General features: G+C 54.3%; 1 protein-coding gene across 2 annotated transcripts in view; it reads right to left on the minus strand.

The window, feature by feature from the left end:
• PAX3 (paired box 3) overlaps window positions 1–12,698 on the minus strand; it is a gene marked incomplete at both ends in the record, with an annotated part of 92,982 nt that extends 80,284 nt beyond the window's left edge. The window contains 4 exons of one of the 2 annotated variants that reach the window (XM_081095396.1): window positions 8,182–8,316; window positions 9,453–9,582; window positions 11,082–11,317; window positions 12,614–12,698. In XM_081095396.1, coding sequence (XP_080951522.1) covers window positions 8,182–8,316; window positions 9,453–9,582; window positions 11,082–11,317; window positions 12,614–12,698 — 586 coding nt within the window. The remainder of the gene's footprint in view (window positions 1–8,181; window positions 8,317–9,452; window positions 9,583–11,081; window positions 11,318–12,613) is intronic. The other variant, XM_081095397.1, reaches the window with a different exon arrangement.
• Window positions 12,699–23,331: the final 10,633 nt, after the last annotated feature.

The following is a 23,331-nucleotide window of genomic DNA, read 5'->3' on the forward strand; positions in this document are numbered from 1 at the left end:
AATATAGGCTTTCTGTTAAAAATGCGAATTTGTATGTGACCATGTAAGCATTTACTATGAAAGTCTACAAAAACTAACCCAATTCCATGTTGTAATATAAAATGCACAGCAATTAACTGTCCTTTCATACAAGTCTACCCTAACTTACTTACTGTTCCCATCTAATGACATAAGGCCAAGTACATTAAATTCAGCAGTTGTTTCCAGAAACATGACTACCATCCGCTTATAAAATTTTTGAAAATTTACATTTAAGCCCCCATAAAACTAAACTATTTGAAGTTTCAATGTGATCCTGGAAATTTTTAAATGCTGAAAATCAGTGCTATTTCCTCTCCCTTAATCCTATATTGGTCAGCCAACAAGAGCCTGTCATTCTCGTCACAAAACATTCTGGTCAGCTATTTTTAAATGGAGCCCACTGGAATGAGATCCAGGATGAGTGAGAAATTGGCTGCTCAAATTGAGAGTTCATAATAATAAACTATTGTAGATGCACTAAATATGGCCAAAGAAAAGTACATAAGAATCAGTAACTCACTGAATGGGTTTAGGGAGAGAAATATACAGCTAGTCTGTCACTGCCTGTCATGAGTTCTAATTTGTTATACAGGGGAAGATTCATTTCCCAATCACTGCACTAACAAGAGCATGAAAACTCAAACTACTTTGATCAAGTTGCTTTGGCTCAAAAAGAAGGGGTTCTTTGTGGTTGATGTCATTTGCTTAAAATCCTGCAGCAAAAAGTTAAATGCTACAAAGTTTGCTATAGGTAATGTATAAGGTAAGAGTCTTTCTTAAAACTTTCCTTTCTAGGAGAAATGTGCCTCCAATCAAATTCTAAATTTTATACCATTGCCCTTTATTAAGATACAATTTTGTTTTAAAAGAGAAGTGGCCACTTCCGTATCAGAAATGATCTGTTATTCTTAGTTTCTATCAGGAAGGAAGGAAAATAGACTTGAAGGTAAGAATTCATAAAACTTAGTACTCCGCAAGTGTCTTCAACAAATACTTCCCATGGTTTTCATATCTCCCATTGGCAATGGTGAAGTTTCTAACTCATCTCTCTTAAACAGATGTTTTATAATGTTAATTGACACTTTGGTAACTGAGCACATTCCAATTACAAGCTGAAAATGAAATAATTTCTGTTCATTTGGGAGCATAATCCCAACTCAAGTAATTTGTGGGGAGAGGTATCCAGATTCCAGCAACAGTGCAATGCTGTTGGAGCTCAGCACTTGGCCCAACACTGACATATAGAACGGGAACCTGAGCTGAGCCACACTCTACCAGAGACTGGCATGAACAGGACGATAAAATCTTTGGTGTGCATCTTCCAAGAGATTGGCAGCTTCTGAAATTCCCTTTCACTTTCCCTGATCACAGTTCCCCCAGCTAAAGGCAGCCAATTCTTTTATATTTTTTTGAGCCATGATATCCAAGTTTTATTTTTTCCCCCATCTTTATTGAGATATAATTGACATAAGTCGGTTCTTAAGTCAGTAATTCTGTCTTGGTACTGAGATCAGGCCAAACGTGGAGCTCAGCTCTGCTGTCCGCTGGCAGTACAGGAACACACAGCCGGACATCCAAGGGTGCCAAGGGAGAAGTCACTGTAACTGTGTGTGTATATGAAATATACATGTACGTATGGAAGATGTAACAAAGAACTTCCTAATGCTGCATCTGGACCCAGGAGAAGGTAATCGTAACAGATTACTTGCACTTCCAGCTTAACCTATTTCAGGCAGTTGCTCTTTGCTCTACATTGCAATGCTGGGGACTGTATCAAAGAACATCTGAGCTTTAGTAGATGATCCATCAATTGGAAGATAATAATAGAAAATATTTTAAAATATCCACTAATGATTCTGACTCTGTATGTCAAGATACAACTTATTCAAGAGTGAACAGAAAGAGTAGAAAACAAAATGAAATACAAATAAAACCTTATGCACAATTACTTAGTACTGAAATGAGCATAATCAGAGAAGAGGATCCTGGAACTCCCACATGCAGGCAGATCCATGATGCACAGCTGAATACCCAAAGCCTGAATCTGGCATAAATTTAATAAACTCACTTTGAGAGATTCATTGGAATTTGCAAATAAGTAAGCACAGAGATGGTGTTTCCAAAAAAGCCCTGGCAGGAATTTTAGCTCCCATAATAATAGAAAAACCTTTCCAAGTATATTGAATTCCTTAATCCAAAAAATATTTAATTGTTCATCTAATAATCAACCAAAAAAATCGTAAAATCATTCAGGGAAATATTTTTCCTAGCATTCAACAGCAGTGCTGAGCGCCGATGTGCTGTTACCTCGGATCCTGATGACTCTAGAAAGTATGATCCATAGGAAAATAAACCTATGGATTTGTGCAACTGGATATAGTTTACTGCCAGCATAATTCCTAGTGACCAACTTATAAATAAACTCCAACGATGCACAAACTATACACACAAACACATCTACTTCATTACAGAGTTCAAAAATATGCATGAGACACAACTAACCATCTATAAACACAGAAACTATGGAAACACAAGTAGAGAAATGTAGTCAATGTAACTCTCAGTGTCCTGTGTATTTAATTATTCCCTACCTAGATTTATGCAAAACTCGGACATCTTTCCTTTACATCAACTCAGCGGGGAAGGCAGCTTCAGTGAAACGCCCATGTATAGAAATTTATGCGCAGGAAGACAGTAGCTTCCACGTCTCCCACCACTTCCCCAAAATAAAAATTTATTTGATGATACATCCCCCATCTTAACCAAACTTCTAAATAAGAAATCACCATAGGATCATTAGAAACACCCCATGAATTCCTTCTCCATAAACCCACGACATGTACTGGTTTCGGTTCCTATTTCTTAAAGAGAATTTGGTCAATCCTCCTTAGGGGTTTCAGAGGGAAAAGAGGATTTTCCAAGACAGATAAGTTGAAATGATCCCGCTTTGATCTCAGTGGTTACGAATCCCTCACAATAGAAGATGGCCAGTGAGGGGCCGCAATCCGGGCCTTTTAATGCGCAACAATGGCATCAACAAACAGCTACTTAATCAATATTTGGCCAGAGCTGCTGAAAACTTCCTTTTCAGATTTTAATTCCTAGTTGTAAAACAACCCCAGAGCAGCCAGTGAGATAAGGCATTAAACTGACTGCTTAATTGCCTTTTAGTGTCTTGTTAGTTCTCGATCTACATTCTTAATGGTTCTTTAATCTTTATTTACCCGCATAAAGAAGTTACCTGCGGCCGAACCCCACCAAACAGAACCTTCTCAGCCCAGCCCTGGCCAATCTCTCACACACCCTTTGTGTGTTTGTTGTTGTTGCGAAGCTTTTTCTTTTCACTGGTTATTTGCCTATGTACAACCGAAACATTTAACCTCCTCGCTAGGGAGGATTTTTAATTTTTTCATTTTTTTTTTTTGTCCTCAAAGTATATGTATTCATGGATGTTGGCACTGGGCTCAGCGGCAACACTCCCATCCACCTGACGGATTCTGCACATCGCACTCTCCTAACCAGCGCACTTGCTGGTTCCGCCTCGCCGCCCCGGCGGTTTTATGGCGCAGCCCTGGGGACTCTTAAATAACCCTCCAGTGATGATTACGCACTTGCAGGCCCCACATCCCGCTCGGGTGCTATCAACAATCCAATCAAGCCGCCAAATAAACATACGATTTCCAAGCATTAATGAGAAAATCTGCATGTTTTCAATAAGGCTAGAAAGTAAACATACAGCAGTCAACCCGACAAAACAAACGAGCGAATAAGAAAAACTCACATCGGAACGAGGCTGCTTCCTTTGCAATCTTTCCAACGGGAAAACCGCTACCGCTACAGGTTCTTGGGGGGGATGGGGGGGACGAGGAGGAACCAGCGTGGTGTTCTAATTTAATTTGAGTTCTGACATTTTTAACGCATTTTTTAACATGCAGTGTTGAGTGTTGCAAGGACTTCAGAAAATAGGACATTTTCTCTAAAGATTTCGACGGCGCTGGGGTCAAATTCGTGATTCTGACAAATGGACTTGGAGAGGGGGCTGTCCACTTCAAGAACGGCTCCGATGCCACAAACCTAAGATCTTAAACCTAATGATTTTAATCTGTGGGAAAGTTCGTCCACCATCCCCTAGCCTCGCGCCAAATTGCCCTTCCCTGCTTACTGGGGGAGGGGGTTGGGGGGGGGGGGGTTAGCTCGGAGAAGAACCGCTTTCCCTTGATTTTAGTGGTGCTGCCGTCAAACATAAAGTGGTCTTTTCATGATCCCGCTGGAAACGAAACGCTTCGAGGACCTTTAAAACTTTGCGTGTCTAACTGCTTTAGCTTATGCCTCACTGGAAGGCTGACGTCGATCTCGTTAATTTTAGATGCGCTCAAGTGCGCACACTGGACGGGCGAGGACTCGAGCAAAACTTTTGTCACTTTGACTTTCTCAAATAAAAAAAAAAAAGCAGCACCGTTTTTTCAAAAATGTCAAAAAGGAAGGGAGAGATGTGAAAGGAGTATAAGCCCCAACCGACCTATGCTTGGGGTCTCTTAGCTCAACCTTTGAAATTGTTGCAAACCTCCCACGCGATTTTAAAAGGGGGAGAGTCCCGTGCAGTGTATCTGCAGCCCCAATCAAAACATCAATTCGGCGATCTGGCCTCTCCCCCCCCCCCAACACCCAAGCGCCACTTCAAAGACGCTGCAACAAGTCGGTAATTGTAACGTTGCATCTAAATATTTAAGCGCCAATCTTGCAGTCGCGTGTCCATTTACAGTCCTCATCTGTCCTCTAATTCCATTACGGCACAGAGCAAAAATGTTTCCCAAAACTCCCAAACAGGAAAAGCGTCACCCTCCTGGAGGAGGAGTAAGTGGAGGAGGAGGGGGAGGGGAGGAGGAGGAGGAGGAGGAGGAGGAGGAGGAGGAGGAGGAGGAGGAGGAGATGATGATGAAGGAGCAGTTTCTATTGATTAGTCACTGCTTTTGTGTTAAGGGCTTTCTTTAAAATAAGAAAAAAATGGGGGGAGGTTGCAGAAATTTCACTAATGTGAGCCTCAGGCAAGGGAGAGAAAAAAGAGAAGGGCGGGGGGCGGGCTGAGTCTAGATGAAAGTGAGAAGAACATAAAGGAGGCAATTGAGTCGGCTGCAGCCCGGAGAGCTAAGCTGCTAGCCGGCCGGAGCGCAGGGGAGGGGGCGGCGCGGAGCTTTGGCGCAGGGCGCAGGAGTGGGGGCCGGCCCATTGTGGCAGCGCCCGCGGGCCCGCTCGGCCGCGCCGGGGGAGGAACAGAGGCGCCCATTGAGTGGCCGCAGCGCGGGCCATACCCACAGCCCCTGATGCTGCGACCAGGGCTTGGCTCCTCAGTCTGCACCAGCTCGGATCTCTGTGCCAGCCAGGGGCTGAGCCGTGGGGTTGGGTGTGCCCTGATCACCCAATCCTCCGCAAAGATGTTGGAAGGATGGACCCAGCAAGGGCACCAGGGCCGGAGCGCACCGGGTGGGCACGCTGCGCTGTCCCTGGGTTAGGCGGGGGGCAAGGGAAAGTTGGGGAGGTGAAAGGAGCAGGAGAAAGAGCAAGACCCTGGAAAGAGGAACGAGGGTGGTTCTGACCTCTTTCGGGGTGCCTCTCCCCTGTGTCCTAGTGTCGGACAAGCGGAAAGATGTCCCCTGGAAAGCCAGTGGCAGCAGCACCCTCCAGGCCCACAAGGAAGCTGGAACCTCCAGTGGTCAGGACACCCAAAGGCCCCTTGTTGGCCAGCCTCCCGCTCCTCCGCCAGGGCGCTTAGAGCTCTTCAGCAACATGCCTTCTATTTCACAAGCGGGGCAACCTGTGATGTTTGGTACCCAAACAACAGAGAGAATTTTTTGAGGTTTCTAAACTTTCCTGCAAACTACACTTCACTCTCCTTTCTCTGGGCCCCTCTTGCCCTCTGGGGTTCATCTGGAAAAGGAGCTAGAGGCGCTGGCGAGACTGACGCAGCTTCATCCTTGACAACCCCAAATTAAATTAGGCTTCAGCCTCCGAGGTGTGTGTGTGTGTGTGTGTGTGTGTGTGTGTGTGTGTGTGTGTGTTTTCAACGGTGCGACCCCCGCTGGGGAGAATTCTCTGATTTTTAAAATGGTAGCAATTGCCCTTGAATGGCAGCCCAATCCAGCTAGACGGCCCAAAAGACTGGAAACATTTTGTAGGTGAAATGGCCACTTTTTCCACGCTGGAGAGTCCATAAAACTTCCTGGCGCAGCGGCTATTGGGGCTCATTGAATAATTCATCCCTCATTGCCAGCCCATAATGTCTATTCGCCGCCCTTTGTGGGGCTGTTTTCTCTTCTTTTCTCCTTGAATTATAAAAAGGTTGCCTTCCTTTGTTCACATCAAGCTGCTGCGAGCCGGAGCTTTGTCTGGGCTGAGCTAAAGTGTGAGTTTCAATGGACTCTCCAGGCTTTGTCTCCCAAGTTCATCTCCAAGTGTAGCTTGTGTAGAGAAGGCCTTCTTTGTAAAAGCTGGAAAAGTTGTACAAATGTTTGACCAGCTCATTTGGGGCGTTTTGTCTCCTGGGCCTCGGTTGCCTGTGCTGTAAGGGAGCCTCGGATCTGCCAGGCTCCGCGCCTCCGGCAACAAGTAGCAAAGCCGTGCCTCCCCCCAGTCCTTCTGGAGCCTCTGGGGTGCTCTGGGCTCCTGGCCCCACTGCCCTGCCCGAAGGGGCCCGTTGGGTTTGGGGATGTCTGGTTTCTCACTGTCTTCCCTCCCCAGCACCTCTGGGCTGTATCTGGGCTGGAATAAAAGCTGAGATGTCTTCTCAGAGACTGAAAAGGAAGCATCCCTCTCAAAAGAGAAGCTCAGACCGGGTCTGAGCCTGTGTGAGAGCCCTGCTTCAAAAGGAGGGAAGCAACCTGCCACGGCTTCCGGTGGTTTTTATCGATCGCCTGTTTGTGCCAGAGCATCTGAAAGCAGCCATTTGGACTTGGAGCCTCTAAATCTAAGTGTCCTTTTGAGGTTGAGTACAAATTCTGCATTGATTTATAAAGCCCACCGGTCTGCCCAGGGGGTGAGCCAGAAAGGTCAAAGAAAGGACCGTCCACACTCCTACCGGGCTGAGGGCCATGGACCCAGCCAGTCCTGTGTGTGGCTCCAAGCCCACCTGAAGAGTTGCCTGACCTCTAGGGCAACTCAAAATTCGGCCTTACAAAATCCAGGCCCCAGATAACAGAATGCCAGGGGAGGGGGTGGGGACTCAGATCCTTTTCGAATCTGAAGAGGTACAACCATCCCCAAGGCCAAAACCACTGAGGTGCAAATCTGCTGAGACCTCTCTGTGCAGTCACCCCTTCCGGGTTCGGCTCCAAGGGGTAGACTTGCCTTTGGGAGCGGGCAGGTGGGTATCTTTCAAGTCTGAAGAGGACGGCAGCATGTGAAAGGGAGGAAAGGGAGCAGGCTGCACTCATGCTTCTGCGGGAGAGGTTTTCTCTAGGTGCTGCCAGTTCGCAGCCAGCGAGGAACAGGTGGCACCAGCAGTAGGGCCCAAAGCCCAGATGCCTCGGTTTCACTTCCCAAACACACACACACCAAACCCCGTCGCATTTGAAAACCAACGTAAAACCAAGAAAAAGCAGACAGCTTACACATACACATTTATAGGGTAACCGACGAGGGGCAACTTTCAGGGCTCACTGCTTAGCAAAGTATTGAGTCTCTCTCTCTCTCTCTCTCTCTCTCTCTCTCTCTCTCTCTCTCTCTCTCTCTCTCCCTCCCTCCCTCCCTCCCTCTCCCTCTCCCTCCCTCCTCTGATGTTACAAACTCTGGACAGCAGGGCCTTTCCTGAGGGCACACAAGTTCCTTCCACCTCGGAGGATCACAGACTGTCTCCCCCTCCCCACCACTCCCAGGCGCCCGGTCCCACGCCCACAGGCAAGAGGGTGGCCCCGCACCTAAAACGCAATTCATAGTCATAGACGACCCGGGGCTGGAGGGGAGGCGGAAGAAAGATTTGTAAAATAGAGAAAGCAAACGAGAAAATGTTCATTTTGGTTGCAAGTACGTCCCTCACTCGAAGGCTCTGACCCGGGTGGCGTGGGCAGGAGCCAGGAGACCCGGACACCCACGGGAGCTGGGCGGCCCTCCGGCCCCGGCCCCCGGCGCGACTGTCCGCCCGGCGCAGGCCCTCGGCGCGCCGCTTACCTCGCTCGCTCAGGATGCCGTCGATGCTGTGTTTCGCCTTCTTGTCGCTCTCCTCTGCCTCTTTCCGCTCCAGGTCGACCTCCTCCTCCTCCCCTTTTCCGAATTTACTCCTCAAGATGCGGCTGATGGAACTCACTGGGGGCGGGAGGAGGGGGGAGCGCAGACCACTGAGTTGGTGCTGGGCTGGGCGGCACGGAGCCCCCACCCCCCGTCCGCGCCCTGGATCCGCTGCCCGGCACAGCCAACTTCTGTCTCCTCCTGGTTCCTGGGGCCTCCACCTTCTGGTTCCTGGGGCCTCCACCTTCTTCTACCACCTCTCAGCCTCCCATTCGACACCCCCCCCCCCCGTGCCACCCCCCATCTAGGGAAAGGGAGATTGGAGCCTGGGAAGCTTGCACCTCCGAGCAAGAGCCGCGAGCCGCCGTTTTCTGCCCCTCGCTCCCAGCAGGAAACGTTTCCCTTCTGGACTCCATGGACGGGTCCAGGCCTCCAATCTGAGAGAAGTCTCCCGCAGCCCACCCTGCACCCCACCACCACCTGCAGGCACTGGGCGGGCCCGCGGTTCCCGGTCAGGGAGGCAGAACAGCAGCGGACCCTTCCCCTGCAATTCAACTTTTTTTAGACTATAAAGGGTTTCAATTTCAACTGCAGAACCGTTTCCTATTGTAAAAATCAAAAGAAAATGCGCTCTCCCCGCATTTATTTTTTCCAGATTCCAGTGTGGTAAACAAATCCGTGCTCTGAAACATCTCGTTCTCGCCGGGGGAGGGAGGAGGGAGGGAGTTTCCTTTTAATTAAAAACAAACTTTCCCGCGCGCCCTGGCGCTCCGGCTGCGCTGGCCTCCCTGCGCCCTCCGCCACCCGGGGCTACAGGGGGCCCTGGGGGCCGCCGCAGGCCCGATGCGGGGGCTCCCCGCCTCCCCGCACACCGCGAAGCCCCGCGGCCCGGCCCCATCTCCCTTCCACGGGGGTTACCAAAACATTTGTTTCTCTTTAAAAGAGAACATCAATATTAATAAATGCTTGGCCTCCGCCTCGCGTTTCCTGCCCTGTTTTCCCGACAAAAATCCTCTTTGGGGAGCCCCCTGGGTTGGTCTCAACCTCAGGACCAGCGGCTCAGCGCTCCCTCCATAAAACGGTGGTTCCTAAATATTTCAGGGCCCAGGGAGGAGCCGCCTCCCGATGGCCCAGGAAGACCATGGAGGTGATTATAGCTTAAATGACTCAACCGGGGCGACGGCGCCGCAGGGGGACGCGAGCGGGCCTGGTACCTGAGGGCACGGTGTTTCGGTCACAGACCGCGTCCTTGAGTAATTTGTCTCGGATTTCCCAGCTGAACATGCCCGGGTTCTCTCGCTTGTATTCCTCAATTTTCTTCTCCACGTCAGGCGTCGTCACCTGCTTTAAGAGAACAGGCAGGCAGGTGTTGCGCCGAGTCCTCTGGGCCCCCTGGGCAGGGCCCCCTTGTTAGCAGAGGGGTCCCAGCTCTCTAAGGCAGTGGGCCCTTAGGGAGGGTCTGCCAGAAAGTCATCCCACCCCAAAGCACCCTGGGTACCCTCCTCCTCCCCAGCTAAGCTCGGACCATCAGGATAAATGAAAAAGAGGTGTGCCGTTTCTGAGCCCTGGAAATACAGAAAGGCAATTCCTTGTACAACACCAACACGAAAATGAAACTAAACAAAAAGAAATGCTTGAAAGAGGAGCAGAGAAATCAAATCAGACCCACAACTTTCCCTTCTCCAAAGGAGCGCCAGATTTTAGCTAAAGTGAAGAGCAGAGTGACATGCAGAAGGTGAGTATCTAGGTTTTCAAGAATTAGAGCAGATAACCAATAGGCATAATTGGAGAAACTGGCTCTTCATATTTTTTTTCCCGGTTAAAAGCATTTCCAGAGATTCTTAGAAAGGTTGTAAGGGTCCCTGAGGAGGCAGAAGAGGAGGGCATTCAGAAGTCTTAAGTTTACCAGAACTCTCCTTTTGATGTTGCCCTGTGGCAACTAGAAAACTGTATTGCATTTTCCTCACATCCAAAAGGCAGCCCTGTTGCAACCCCCTCCCACTCAGCCCTCGCCAGTAAGACTCTCCCTCTTTTCTTTTTTTAAAGGGAACCAGACTCATTTGAGGATAGCACCAAACTGCTTTTTAAAAGCCAAATCATGGGCTCACTACAATGAAAACACATCACTCAGCTTTTGACTCCTTGAAGACAATTTGGGCTGGAAGAGACTGGGGACAGGAGCTGGGAAAGCAACCGTGAAAACAGCAGAGGCTCCTAAGGTTACTTTTGGGAAGGGCAGTGCAGTGGGTGGGAGCTGGGGAGATGCTTGAGGAAGAAAACCAGCAACAAGTGGACACGGACAGTTTGGCGGTTGCCTATCAAAATAATGTGTTGAGGAATTATGAGATTCAGGGTGCTTAAAAATGCTATATTTCCTTTACACAAGGGCTGGCGTTTTCCCTTGCAGTGGTTCTCAACCTTCTGGCCCTTTAAATACAGTTCCTCATGTTGTGACCCAACCATAAAATTATTTTCGTTGCTACTTCATAACTGTAATGTTGCTACTGTTATGAATCGTAATGTAAAAATCTGATGTGCAGGATGGTCTTACGTGACCCCTGTGAAAGGGTCGTTGGACCGCCAAAGGGGTCGCGACCCACAAGTTGAGAACCGCTGCTAGTGTTTATCAAGGAATCTTGAATTAGGCAGCAACTAAGTCCCCCCACACCTGACACCACACACACACACACACACACACACACACACACACACACACACACTCCTCCCCAGACTTGAAAAATAACTTCTTGGAAAGTCCCAGAGGGCACCCCTTGCCCCCAGCCTGCTCTTCCCTAACCGGGAGACCGCAGGCCCAGAGGCCTCCGGAGCCGGCGCCTGCTCACCTTGGGCTTGCTGCCGCCAATGGCACCCGGCCGGATGGAGCCGGTCTCCTGGTACCTGCACAGGATCTTAGAGACGCAGCCGTGGGACACGCGCAGCTGGCGGGAGATGACGCAGGGCCGAATCCCATGGTGGGCCATCTCCACGATCTTGTGGCGGATATGGTTGGGCAGCGGCCTGCCGTTGATAAACACTCCGCCCAGCTGGTTGACTCGGCCCTGGCCGAGGGGGGTGGACACTGGGGGCAGAAGGTGAAAAGAGAGGCAAAGGGAAAGTCATATCAGCGGAATTGGGAGCGGCCACCGGGAGGATGAGCCTCTAACTTCGCGCTCTTTGGGCCAATCCGAATGTTACAGTCTCAGCAATGAAAGGGCTCCCATCCAGCTTCCAGCCCCAGGTCCCTTTTCAATCACATTTGTTCAAACTATTAAGCAATTCAGGGCCACATAATCTTGTGTGGAAGGAACAACCAGGGCAAATAACTTGTCCCAGAGAAACCGTCTTCCCTTTCCGCCCAGGGGAAGTGGCAGCTCTGGGGAACCGGGTGACCCTGTGGCTGGCACAAAGTGTATCTTGTTCAAGAAACAGCCTCCTGGCAGACAGTTCACCCCGGCTTCAGCCTTCTGGAACTCTGCTCACACCAAACCCTGTCCAAGTAGGCCTGCTCCCTTCCCAAGGGACTTGAAGGCGCTCAGAGCCTTTGGGATTTCCAGCTAAGAATGCAGTAGCCAAGGATCAAAGAGGGTCCCAAAAGAAGGCTGCAGGTGGCAGGCGTGTCACCTGTTACATCTGGGGACAGGGACAAACCGGATCTGCTCGCAGGCCCCCCTTGCCTGCAGCCATGCCCTGGGTGTTACATTCTACTCTGGACCGAGGTCGGAAGGTAGGAGCCACCGGACCGCATCCCCGCTGGGGCGCCCCAGCCTCTCAAACTGTCAGAAGGACTAGGGCTTGCAAAACTTCCGGTGTCCCCGGAATTCCCAGAACCTTCAAGCTGACTTTGTCAGTTTCCCAAACGGCTTATGGAAACTTCAAGATGCCGCTGAAGGAGAGTGAAACTCAATAAATAATTAATACTAAACATCGCAAGCGCGAGGGAGGTCGCAGGGCCTCGCCGCCACAACTGTGCACAGGCACGGCAATTTTCCCGGAACTTGACAAGAGCTTAGCAAATATGGGCAACGCCAGGACAATTCTGAGGCGCCTTTGAGTGAACAAAATACGGAGAAGTTGCTTTCTGGTGCTCGGAAGCCCGTTCATCCCCTCGGCACGAAGGCTTTTCCAAAACAGCCGAGCAAAGTGGACGCGCCTGGCGCAGGCCTGGCCGCCAAGCTCGGAAAGGGCTTTCGGAGAGAACCGCTCTCCGTTTACAGAGAGGAAATCGGGTGCGGATGTCGCCCCCAATGGTTCCGTCCCGGGGTGGGGTGCCCAGGGAAGGGGGTCCCTGGATCGCTCAAGGGCCTGCAGAGACCCCGGTAGAGGGAGCAGCCCGGGCCCAGCCCCGGACCCGCGCGCTGCGGAGGCCCTCGCTTACCTTCCAGCGGGAACCCGCTGCGCGGATAGTTCTGCCCCGGCCCCGGCCGCATCATCCTGGGCACAGCTCCGGCCAGCGTGGTCATCCTGCGGGCAGCTTCGTTTGGAAATGATATCCAGGCACAGGCGAGATAGGAAGGCGAGCGAGGCGCTGGTCACCCTCGGGCACTCCCCCGGCGCGCGGAGAGCCCCCTCCCCAAAGAGGCTGGAGACGGAGGGAGGGCCGTGGGGAGGGGGGCTGCTCGCTTCTAGTCCAGGGAGAGGCTCGAGGAGGAACCAGGCCGGGAAGCCCCGGAGTCCAGGATCTCGAGCCCAGGGTGGGAAAGTTTACCGGGAATCTGGGCGAGTGGCCCCGCGCCTGGGACGCTGGGGAGGGGTCTCGGGCGCAGCGACGAGCCAGGGAAGGGGGTGGGGCCCGGAGCACGGCCGGCCGGAGTCTCTTCCTGTCGTGACAGCGAGTGCGGGGATCCAGGCTCTTGAGCCTTTATTAGTTCTTTCACCCAAAGCTTGGTCAAGAGCCCTGAGCTGCGATTGGCCGACGGGGAGACCGTCCCGGGTGGCGGAGACACGCGCTGATTGGGCGACAGCGGCCACTTTCTCTTCCCATCCCCGGCGGTGCCGAACCTCGGCCGGCCCCAAAGGGACCCGCGCTGCGCGCCTTCCCCAGGAGAGAAGGATGGACTCGTAGAAACTGGGAGAGAGCGCCTGAGGGAGGTGACAGCTGCTGAGAGTAGGGAGGGGTCCCTCTCTTTCCGTCGCTGTCACTCTATGTGTTTCTCTCCTTGGCTAGTTCTCTGTCTCTCTCAGTATCTCTGTGTATCTGTCTCTGACTCTGTTTCTCTCTGGGTGAGTATGTCTGTGTTTTCTGCCTGTGGGGCGCTCTCTCTCTCTCTCTCTCTCTCTCTCTCACACACACACACACACACACACACACACACACACTTTACTTGGCTTGCTGCCACTGGAGGGGGCTCAGTTCCATAAGAGGCACTGGGAACCCCCAGACATGTGTGGCCTTCCTTCCTCTGGTCAATGCCCCTTGGCCTAGGCTTGTTCAGGGGTTCTCCCAGGAGGAGTCCAGGCTGTGCTGACCGGTTCTTTTGTTTTCTCTACCGGAGGGGGGGGGGCGGGGGTACTGTGCAGCCCAGCAGAGGTGGGGAGGAGGCCGCAGGACTGCAACCCGACGGGCTCGGGAGGGGAGGAGAAGAAAAAGGTCTCCTCGTCTTGATTGAAAAACCCGGTCTGCAAAGCCCCAGCTCTAAATCTCAATGTATAGATTCCCAACACGCAGGCAGAACTGCGTCTATACGTTCAGGTTTTGCCCGGCTGCAGCGTTTGTTCTCAGGAATTTATTATGGTATTCAGGCTAAACTGCTGGAAAAATAAAAGGAGCGGAGTCTTGGCTAGGAGCTGAAGTGTCCCCAGCAGGATATGACGCCAGGAGTGTTGTAAAGACTGTCTGTCCTCAGAGAAGGTACCATTGTGCATAGCCTTTTATTTATAACTTGGTAAGTGCCAGCGAACTCGCCTCCTTTACACCCCCAGTGCCAGCCCCGGGCTCTGCACTGCGCTTTATGCGCTCGAGTCTATTCAGGGACTGTCACTCTGAGACTGCGAGGTATTCAGGGCCTTAATCAATCAAAAGGATGAGAATCGGGCAGGTTTTTCCCTTTGAAATAAAGGAAACAATGACTTCTAGGCTTCAAGTTCCCCCTTTTCCTTTTACGATTTTTGAATTTTTCCTGCACTGGAGTTCTCCACCCACCTCTCTCTCTCCGATCTCCCTTCCCCCAACTCCTTTGACAGATTTTACGTGAACTCGGACTCCCAACACCCCTTCCTAACCCCCTAATTAAGGCAAACTCAGAAGGCAAGTTTGGGAAGGGGGGAGGCAAAGAATAGCTGCTCAATCGTCTGCAAGTTGGCCCTTTAAAAATTCACTCACAAGTGGGAAAGCAGGCAGCTTTGGGCTGGGCCCAATGTCAAAAGGCTTGGTCGACCTGGAAGCAGCTAAGAGAGGCCTCTGGAGGCATCCGAAAAATTCTGGGCACCCCCACCCCCACCCAAGGGGGATAGCGCCCCATGTGCATTCATAGTACAAAGGAGGTGCTGTTGAGAATGGAGCCCTGCTCAACCTGGTTTTATATAAAATAATTCAGTTTGTCAAGAGGAAAACTTTCTCCTTTCCTTTGTGCACACATGGGGCCACCGAAGCCTGTGTCCTTGTTTCTTACGCCCCTTCGCAGGGATGGCCTCTCGGGGGCTGCACTTTTCCCCAGCTTTCTGTCTCCAAAAGGTCGGCTGAGGTAGACCGAGCACTTTCTGGGGTCAGCGGTAATTGTTGGGGGAGGGAGGTACCGAAAGTGGATTTCAAGAGGCAATAGGAACTTCAAATTGCGCTGAGAGGAACCCGGGACGGCGGTGGGCGGTTTAAAATCGTCCAGGGCCGAGTCTCACTGGGTTTTTTGAGCCCAGGGCTCGGATCCGGGGCCCTCCCGCCGCTGCCCGGCGCCCTCCCTCCCCACAGCCTGCGCTCTGCGGGGCCGCGGGGCCGTGAGGGACGCGCTTGCTGCAAATTCGTCCTCCTGGGTTGCTAACTCCTCTTCGCCGAAGAGGCAGAGCCGGGAGGACCTTTGAGTGGAGGTACTGACGTTGGATCTGGATCACGAGTGCGGGTCTGGATCACGCGCATCCGTAAACCACCACTACTTGCTATAAAAACGTGCAAATATAGCCCCCGAGGGGGGGGGGAAGTTCCGGGGTGTCTCCCTCCCCGCCTCTCCCCTGCCCTCGCGCTCTGAGGTTATAGTAGCCAGACGTTAGCTCGACCCTTTCCCACCCCACAGCGGCCAGAAGACCCCGGAGGCCCAGCGGCTGGGCCGGTGCGGCGGCGGGGCCACTCCCAAAGACCTCGGGAGTCCAGATGCCCTGAGGTTGGCGTCCTGCAGGTCCGACCCGGGAGGGCCGGGGCAGCGGTACCGGCTGGGGCTTCCCGGCGTTGGCGCCCATTCGCCGCCACGCCAGACCCGGCCCAGAGCCTGCGGAGCAGTGCGCCGCGCAACAGGTCGCGAGGGCAGGGTGGTGCCAGACTCGCCAGGTTTGTTTGGAGAGCACATCCCCAGTTCTCCACTCCAGTCCCTCCTGCCCGGCCTCTGAAGGCTGGGCCTCTCCTACATCTTTCCCGGCCCCGGCTGCCCGGAGCAGGGAGGGGTCCTCCACCTTCCCCGGCCCGGAGCCTGCGGGCCACAGCGTCTGCCGGCCCGATCTGGCCACGATACCGGCGCTGCTTGGCAGCACGGTGACCCGGTAGTGGGGCTTGGCGGGCGAGCGCCTGAGCCCGCGTCCCTGAGCCCGGGTCTGGGAGGCAGCACTTCTCCACGCGGACATCGCCCAGAAAGCAGCCAGGAGGGTCCCTAGGCCGGTTCTGTGAACAGGCGGTGCTGCCCACCCCGCTGTCTGCGCACGTGCAAAATGAAGGCAACAATAGCATCATTGGATTGTAAAAGGAGGAACGTGACTTGCCAGGACTGCCCCCGCCCCCAGTTTCATTGGCACCGCAGGTGAAACAGCCGCTGCCTGCGCCAGCCTGGTGGGGGTGCAGGGGGGCCTGCTTCCTTTACTTGAAGGTTCTCCTTCCCCGTGGGGTGGGTTGCACGCATCTACAGGCCAATCCTGGGGGAGGGGCGTCAGCTTGGGCTGCGTGTCACCCTTCAGCACGCAGCCCTCACAATTGTGGGGCTCCCAGCACAGGCGTGTCATGGCCCATGGTCTTCTCCAGCCTCTGAGAGCTGACATCATTTGTAGCCGGACACAGCCCTTGCGGGGAAATGATGATCTATGTAAAATAACGTGCCCGACCTAGATGGTGGCGTCTGCCACCCAGGCCTTTCCCCCCTCCCGTCTGGAGGCTGGGCTCCGACTGGCAGGGGCCCGCCTGGCCCACCACCAGGTCGCAGGCATCTCTCTCCAGACGCAAACACCAGGAAACCCTCAGTTCCGCGGAAAGGCTTTGCCGTGTTTACCCGAGGAAATACAAGCGCCAGGTCCTTCACCACGCGCTCCTCGGCTGGACGTGATACCGGATGACACCGGATTGGTGATGGGACCGGATGGGCGATGAGACCGGATTGGTGAATGCTTGGGTTTAAATCCGCACGTCGCGGCCAGGCCAGCTCCGGTCATCCTAGGACCCCCGCAGTTATTTGTCAAAAGCGTTGGCGCCGAAGTTCTCCTCTTTGGAAAGTCAGTCGGGTGGGATCGGATTTAGGGACTGGATGAGGATCTGGGCGCCCCGCCGAAATGTGCTGCGAGGCGGCAGCCGTGGTTTTGCCCCTGCGGTGCCCCTGCGCCTGGGGGAGGGGGGAGGACATGCGAGCGAGTTCTCAATAAAGAGCATATGGGTTGTGGGGAGAAAAGAGGAGGAAGGGAAAAGCGAAAAGAAGGGAGGGGAAGAGAGGTGGAAAAGAAAATGTGTTGAAAGGCAGAGAGGGAGGGAGCGAACGGATATCAGGACAACTTGTTGCCTGCAGACGCTCATTAGGTTCTGCAAAAATTACTTTTATGCAAGTATGGAAGACAAGATACCAGAGCCTGACTGGGGGGGTGGGGGGGATTGGGTCGTTAAAAAATTAGAATAAGCCCTCTCTAATCTTTATACAATGTTCTGCCCAACTTGGTTAGACCCCTCGAGGGAAATTCAGTAACTGCTCTACTAGCAGGTGTGAGCAGGGTGGTGTGAGCCTGCCGGGTGTGTGTGTGTGGGGGGGGGGGAGGGTTAAAAATTGAGGGGTCTGTGGGGAGGAGAGGAGTTGACTGGAACTGCGGGGAGCCTCGCCCTTGCGGAATAGAGGAATCCGAATGGAGGTGGGAGAGGAGCCTGGGGGACGTGGGTAGGAAAGCTGGGGGAAGCGGGAGGGTCTGTTGGGCTTCCCTGACATCTGGAATAAAGGGAAGGCAAATGACCACTCCAGGGACTTCTGCCTCCGGACGTTTGGGCCGTTCTTGGACACACACGCACCCCCACTCTGGGTCCCCCTCCCGAGGCCCCGGGGAGGGCAGGGGAAGGGCAGTGGGAGAAGAGGAGTGAGTGGAGGTGGGAGACGCTAACAGGCCTTTTGCTTGGAGGGCCAGGTCTCTCTGGGACTCCACGTTTTCTGGTGCCTGAGCCGCCGCCTCTCCGCCGGATCCCTTCCGCCCGCGGGAATGTCTGTGCGGGTGGGTTTCCGAGGGAGGGCTAGGCGGCGGGTGACGGGAGGAACAGGGAAAGCGATCTAGGAGGACGGGCGAGCCCAGGGTCTGCAGCTGAGCCCGGACAGGCGCGCAGTGGAGGCCCGGGAGCGGGAGGCGGCAGGGCGCCGAGGGAGCCCGGCACCAGCAGCGCCCACGTGTTTTTAAAGGCGCGACAGAGCCGGAGACGCGGCAGCCAAGCCGGTCGAGTAAACGCAGCAGGTGGGGCGGGGGGGGGGGGTGAAGGAGGCCGGGTCGTCGCCAGCCCACCTGGTGCGCTTCCGCCAGAGCCCCGAGGGGCGGGCGCAGGTGGGGCCTGGAGGAGGATATTAGGAAGAGCACCCAGTCTAGTCGGGCGGCCCGAGGAGCTCACGGGGCACACACAGGAGGGGCCGTCTGCCTTGGGACAGTCCTCTGCTGACCCCACCGCCCTTTCAGAGCGGGAGATGAAGGGGGGGAGGGGAAGAGAGAGAGAGAGAGAGAGAGAGAGAGAGAGAGAGAGAGAACGCCAAAAAACAGGACGCTGCAACCCTTCCAAGCTCTAGAATTGAATTAGATGAAGTTCCTTCCTAAAGCTTAAACTTTCTCTCCATCTCCATCCCCCAGGAAAACACCGATTTCCTCTGTTAAAGTTTCTCTTTCTGGAGAAGAAACTTCACACTAGCCTTGGGTGTGGAGGCGAGGAATGGGGGGTGTGGTAATTTGGATTTAGGAGTGTGGGGATGGGAGACTTCTGAGGGGGAATCTGAAAAGATTAACACTGATCACCCCCGGAGCCAAAAGCGATGGGAAGACGCCGGCCGGCCGAGGTGGCTGAGCTGGAGGGAGCCCGACAGAGGTGCGGACCAGCGCTAAGCGGCCGGCCTGCGCCCGCTCAGAACGCAGTCGGGGTCCCCTCGGCGGCCTCCGCCAGCGGGTCCCCCTGCCGCTGTGCTCCTCCCCTCCCCCAAGACTCCGCAGGAGGCATTACGGTCCCCAGGCCCCCAATGCCCAGCCAGGGCCAAGAGTTAAGACAAGTAGCCCCAAGAGGAATAAGCTTCAGAGAGCTTTTTTTTTCTTCTTTTCATTTTTAAACGAAATCGAATACTATCTGGCTGCAAAAATATATATCACTGGCCCAGAGCCTGAAAGATTAACATTTGGATTTGTAGGAAATGTAATCTGCATAGCTAATTGATTCCCAGCGTATCAGTTTAAAGGATAAAGATCGATATCTACATGATGGATACTGTATTAATAGGGGCATAAATAAAGGCCGAAAAGTCGTTACCGAGACCTTTGAAGCCGCTTCCCAGCTCGCGGGCCCTCCACGGGGCCACTCGGCCTCCCCCTCCCCGCCCCCAGCCCCTGCCGAGTGGCAAGCACTTGCTCCCCCCACACACACGGGGAGGAGGAGAGTCTTGGGCTAAAGCCGAGTGTTTGCGGGCGACGCTCAACTGAGAGCGGCACTTTTTTCCCTGGGCTGCAGCAGGTGGACAGTAAGGAGAGAGAGAGAGAGAGAGAGAGAGAGAGAGAGAGAGAGAGAGAGAGAGAGGTGTTTTAGCAAAACGGAGCACTCCTGTTCTTAGAAAAACACAGACACAAAAGCTCCATACAGGGACACGCACAGTCACACAGCTTCACACTCACATTTGCACACACGCAGACACCTCGAACTCCATAGACAGACAGACATAGCCACATAGATGCCCAACCAACCACCCATACACACATTCTCACGCAGGGGGTAGGGTGGGTGCCCGGGCTCCTGGAGCCTCCCCTCTGGGTGGGAAAAGGGGGGAGGTAGGGAGGCGCAGCGGGAAGCCTGCGGCGCGGCAGGGAGTGGGACAAGGGAGCGGAGTCCTCCAGGTCCCTGGGGGTCCTCGAGGGGAGAGAGGGCCGCCCCAGCTAGCGTAGGTGCAGATGGAGATGGGGATGGGGGTGCGAGTCGCAGGCAGGTCTCAGAGGTGGTGAGAGAGGGAGACAGTACGGGGACACTTCCATCCTCCCAAACAAGGATGCCTTAGCCCGGGGGGGGGGGGGGGGGGGGACCAATTAGTCCGGGTCCCAGCGGGCGCCTCCACCGTGAAGCCCTCTCCACCAAGGGAATTTTCCAAATGCAAATACATCACCCACCCCCACCCCCGGGCGCGCCCTTCTCCAGAATTAAGAAGGGCGTTTCGACGCCACGGGCGTAGCCTTTATTAATCACGCAGCCCTCCGGAGCGCGCCGTCTGCGTCACTCACACCCAAAGCGAAAGTACTGGGCCAATCCCTTCCCGAGCGGGAGCGGAGAGGAGCGGAGAAGCCGGTGTTTCCACCTCTGGGATCGGGTTACTGTCGCCGCCCGGGGAGACGCAGCTCCCGGCCCCGCCAGGAGGCAGTGCCCCGGCCCAGAGCCTGCCGCGCGCCCGCCCGACGGCTCCCAGAGCCCGACCGCCAGGAAATGCGCCCCAGGGACGTGGATCCCCCCTCTGGGCACGCGTCACTCGTGCACACGCGGAAACTCACTCGGGGTCGCCACTCCCTCCACCGACCCCCCGCCAGGCCGACCTACAACCCCAGCCTCCTCCTTCCTAGGAAGCTCCCGGGAGGAGCTGAACAAAAACCGACTCTTCGGAGCCCAAATCTTCTGCGCCTCGATACTGGGACCGGTGTGTGTTGGGGGGGGGGGGGGACGAGGAGACACCCAGATTACCCCTGGGGCGAGGCGACCGGGCTGGGGGGGGGGGGCGGGGGAAAGATCTTAGGAATCTACCGCTCCCGAGGGAGCGGGAGGACGTGGGTAGAGAGCAGATGGGGTGGAGGTGGGGGGCAGGGGCCCCGGTTCTTAGCAGAGGAACCCGGGAAAGCTCAAAGCCCCAGGTCGCGCGTGGAGAAGCCGTCTGGAGATGGGAGCCGCCAAATTCAGGTTCCTTCTGGGCAGCGCACAGCACCCTGTTGGCTGAGGGCAGGCAGCCTGGGCTCACGCTGGGGAGTGCCTGGGGCGAGTATCTTGTGCGACCACCCCTTCCCATTTGGCCGCCCTCACCCCTCCAGCTCCACCTTAGCAGGTCCTGTCCTCTTTGAGCCTTGAACCTGGACCATCGGGGCTGAGATTCTTCCACTCGACGCCCCCCCCCCCCAAGAGATTCTGCCATATATACAGGTATATGGAGGAGGAGCGACTCGGGGCGCAAACTTAACCGGGCAATGATTTCCGAGTCCTTGGCGGCTGCGGTAGGAGCTGCGCGCACCAGCCCTGTTCCTGAAGGAACACTACTCCGAGTGGCCTCTCTGGATTTTGCAGCCCAGTTATAAATATTGTGTGAAGCCAGGCTTGGGAGGTCCGGCCCCCAGGCCGTCTGTCGATTCCGCCCTTGCATCCCTGGGCGCCCTTGGCTCCTGGGCCTTTCGGAGGCTCTCCCCACCCCCTCCCCGGCAGAAAGTCCCTCCGCTCAGCTGGAGTTCCCTCTTCAGCGCGGTGCCCGGAGCTGCGCATCCTTGGAGCGCGGTGCCCCGGGGATGCGATGACCTGCGGAGAATCAGGACCTGCTGCGCTGGCGGCCCCAAGAGGGGCGGGAGGCAGTGGCCAGTAGCACCGCCAACCTGGCTTTAGCGGCGCTGGGAGCATCGCCCTCTTTCCTGCTGCTTCCTTCGCGCCCGGGCTGGGCCCACTCTCCCATTCCGTCATTCATTACCACCTCTGAGATTTCTCGTTAAATACTCAGGCTCCTTGCTCACTGGTTACTTCCAGGGCAGGAGACACCTGCAAACCTGGCCCTCGAAGCCTTTCCTAGGGACAGTTTTGATTATTTTATTCTACCCTCTCCTCCTCCACTGAATGGTGGGCTGGGCGTGTCTTCCGGCTGTGTCCCCAGAGCAGATCACGTGGCCTTTCAGTCATTCCACACATACTTATTGAGCTTGTGCTGCCCGCTGTTCCAAGTGCTGGGGCTACCCTAGTGACTGAAACACACCACTTTTCCTCCTGGCAGAGCTGATGTTCCAGAAAATAACCTAGAAGAACATAATTGCAACCTGTTAGGAGGTTGTTTGTGGGGGTGAGGCTCAGCTCTAAAAAAGCTAGAAGTACTTGGTTGGTGGGAGGAAAAATAGAGAGAGGGCAGCTATGGAATGCTGGGGGGTGGGGGGGGGTGCTGTTTCAGCCAGGGAAGTCTAGGCAGGCTCAGCCAGGTCGCTTACAGAAGAGAAAGGAGGACAGGCAGGAGAATTTGGTGAAGGAAAGAAACGGGCAGGGCAACAGGAGAAAATGAAGACACTGTATTATTCAGCAACACTTTAGTAAGCAACTACTTACTGTTCACTTTGAATTCTGAAGTTTGGCGAACTGAGGCTGGGCCTGGAAAGCCAAACTTGCAGATAAGCTGGGAAGAGGCAGTTCTTAGGGCCTGACATTCCTTGGACCCTCCCCCACTGTCCCTTTTCTGAAGACCCTGCCTTGGGGCAATGGAAAGGATAATGGGGAACCAATCTGCCCGTGAACAGACGGAGGCTCCTGGAGTCCATCCCCCTCTCCCACTCTGAGAGTAAGGCAGATGTCACTGTTGGAGGTCAGGGAGTTGGGACTTCCCTAGCTCCTCCCTTTTTGTGGTTGTGGCTCAAGAAACCGACTCAGGCTTGGGCGCCTTCATGGGTGGGGGGGGTGTGTGTCATTGTCTGCAAATTGCATTTTTATTTGAAAGAAAATGAAGGCACTGCTTCTTGGAGTCTACCTGCCCCCTCACCTGGACCTGTCACCCCAGTCCCCAGAGAGGAAACAATGCTTGCAGGCTGGGTGAGCTAGAAACACCCTGCTCCACACTGTGAGAGCAGGGGCTGTCTCCCTGGAGTGATGCCTGGAAGCTGGCACCACCTCAAGGAGAAGGGGAGAGGAAGGACTTTTCCAGAGGAGCCCAAAGATGCTAGAGAAGCAGTCATCATTCTCCAGCCAGTGGTCTTGTGAGATAAATCAAAAGAAACCAGCAGGTCCATTCAGAAGAGAACAGTACACATAGCCCTGCAGTTGGGGGCTTGAAAAGAGGCCATGCTGGCTTCCTCAGAACAGTAAGCAGGAATATTGCTCAGCCAAAGGGAGTGGTTCTTACTCATCACAAAAACAGCTGATAAAGCAAAACTTTACAAGACTTTGGTGCTAACTTAGCAGAAGAGAAAAACAGAAACCGTGTAGCTGCAGCAGAGGCCAGAAGACTGGTGTGGAAAGGGATCCCCACGACAGCTCCAGACCTAAGTTCTCTATCTCCAACGCAGGTGGAGGTTTTCAGAGTGCCCAGGCTGCGCTGTCACGAGGGTCATAAGACTCACCCCTGTAGAGAAACCACAATCCCTGGTCCATCTTGAACAAGGTCACTTTCCAATGGAGGGAGAGGGGCTTGTACTCTACTCCTCTGATTGATGAGGAATTCCCATTTTCAGAAGAGCAAGCAGCGCAGTTTCATTGGGGGAGGATGACCCAGGAGGACAGGAGCCAGACGCTGGGGCGTTCAGGAACAAAGTGGCAGGTCACCCTGGGAG

The sequence above is a fragment of the Myotis nattereri genome (genome assembly GCF_964212035.1).
Source record: "Myotis nattereri genome assembly, chromosome: 7".
Taxonomy (NCBI): Eukaryota; Metazoa; Chordata; class Mammalia; order Chiroptera; family Vespertilionidae; genus Myotis; species Myotis nattereri.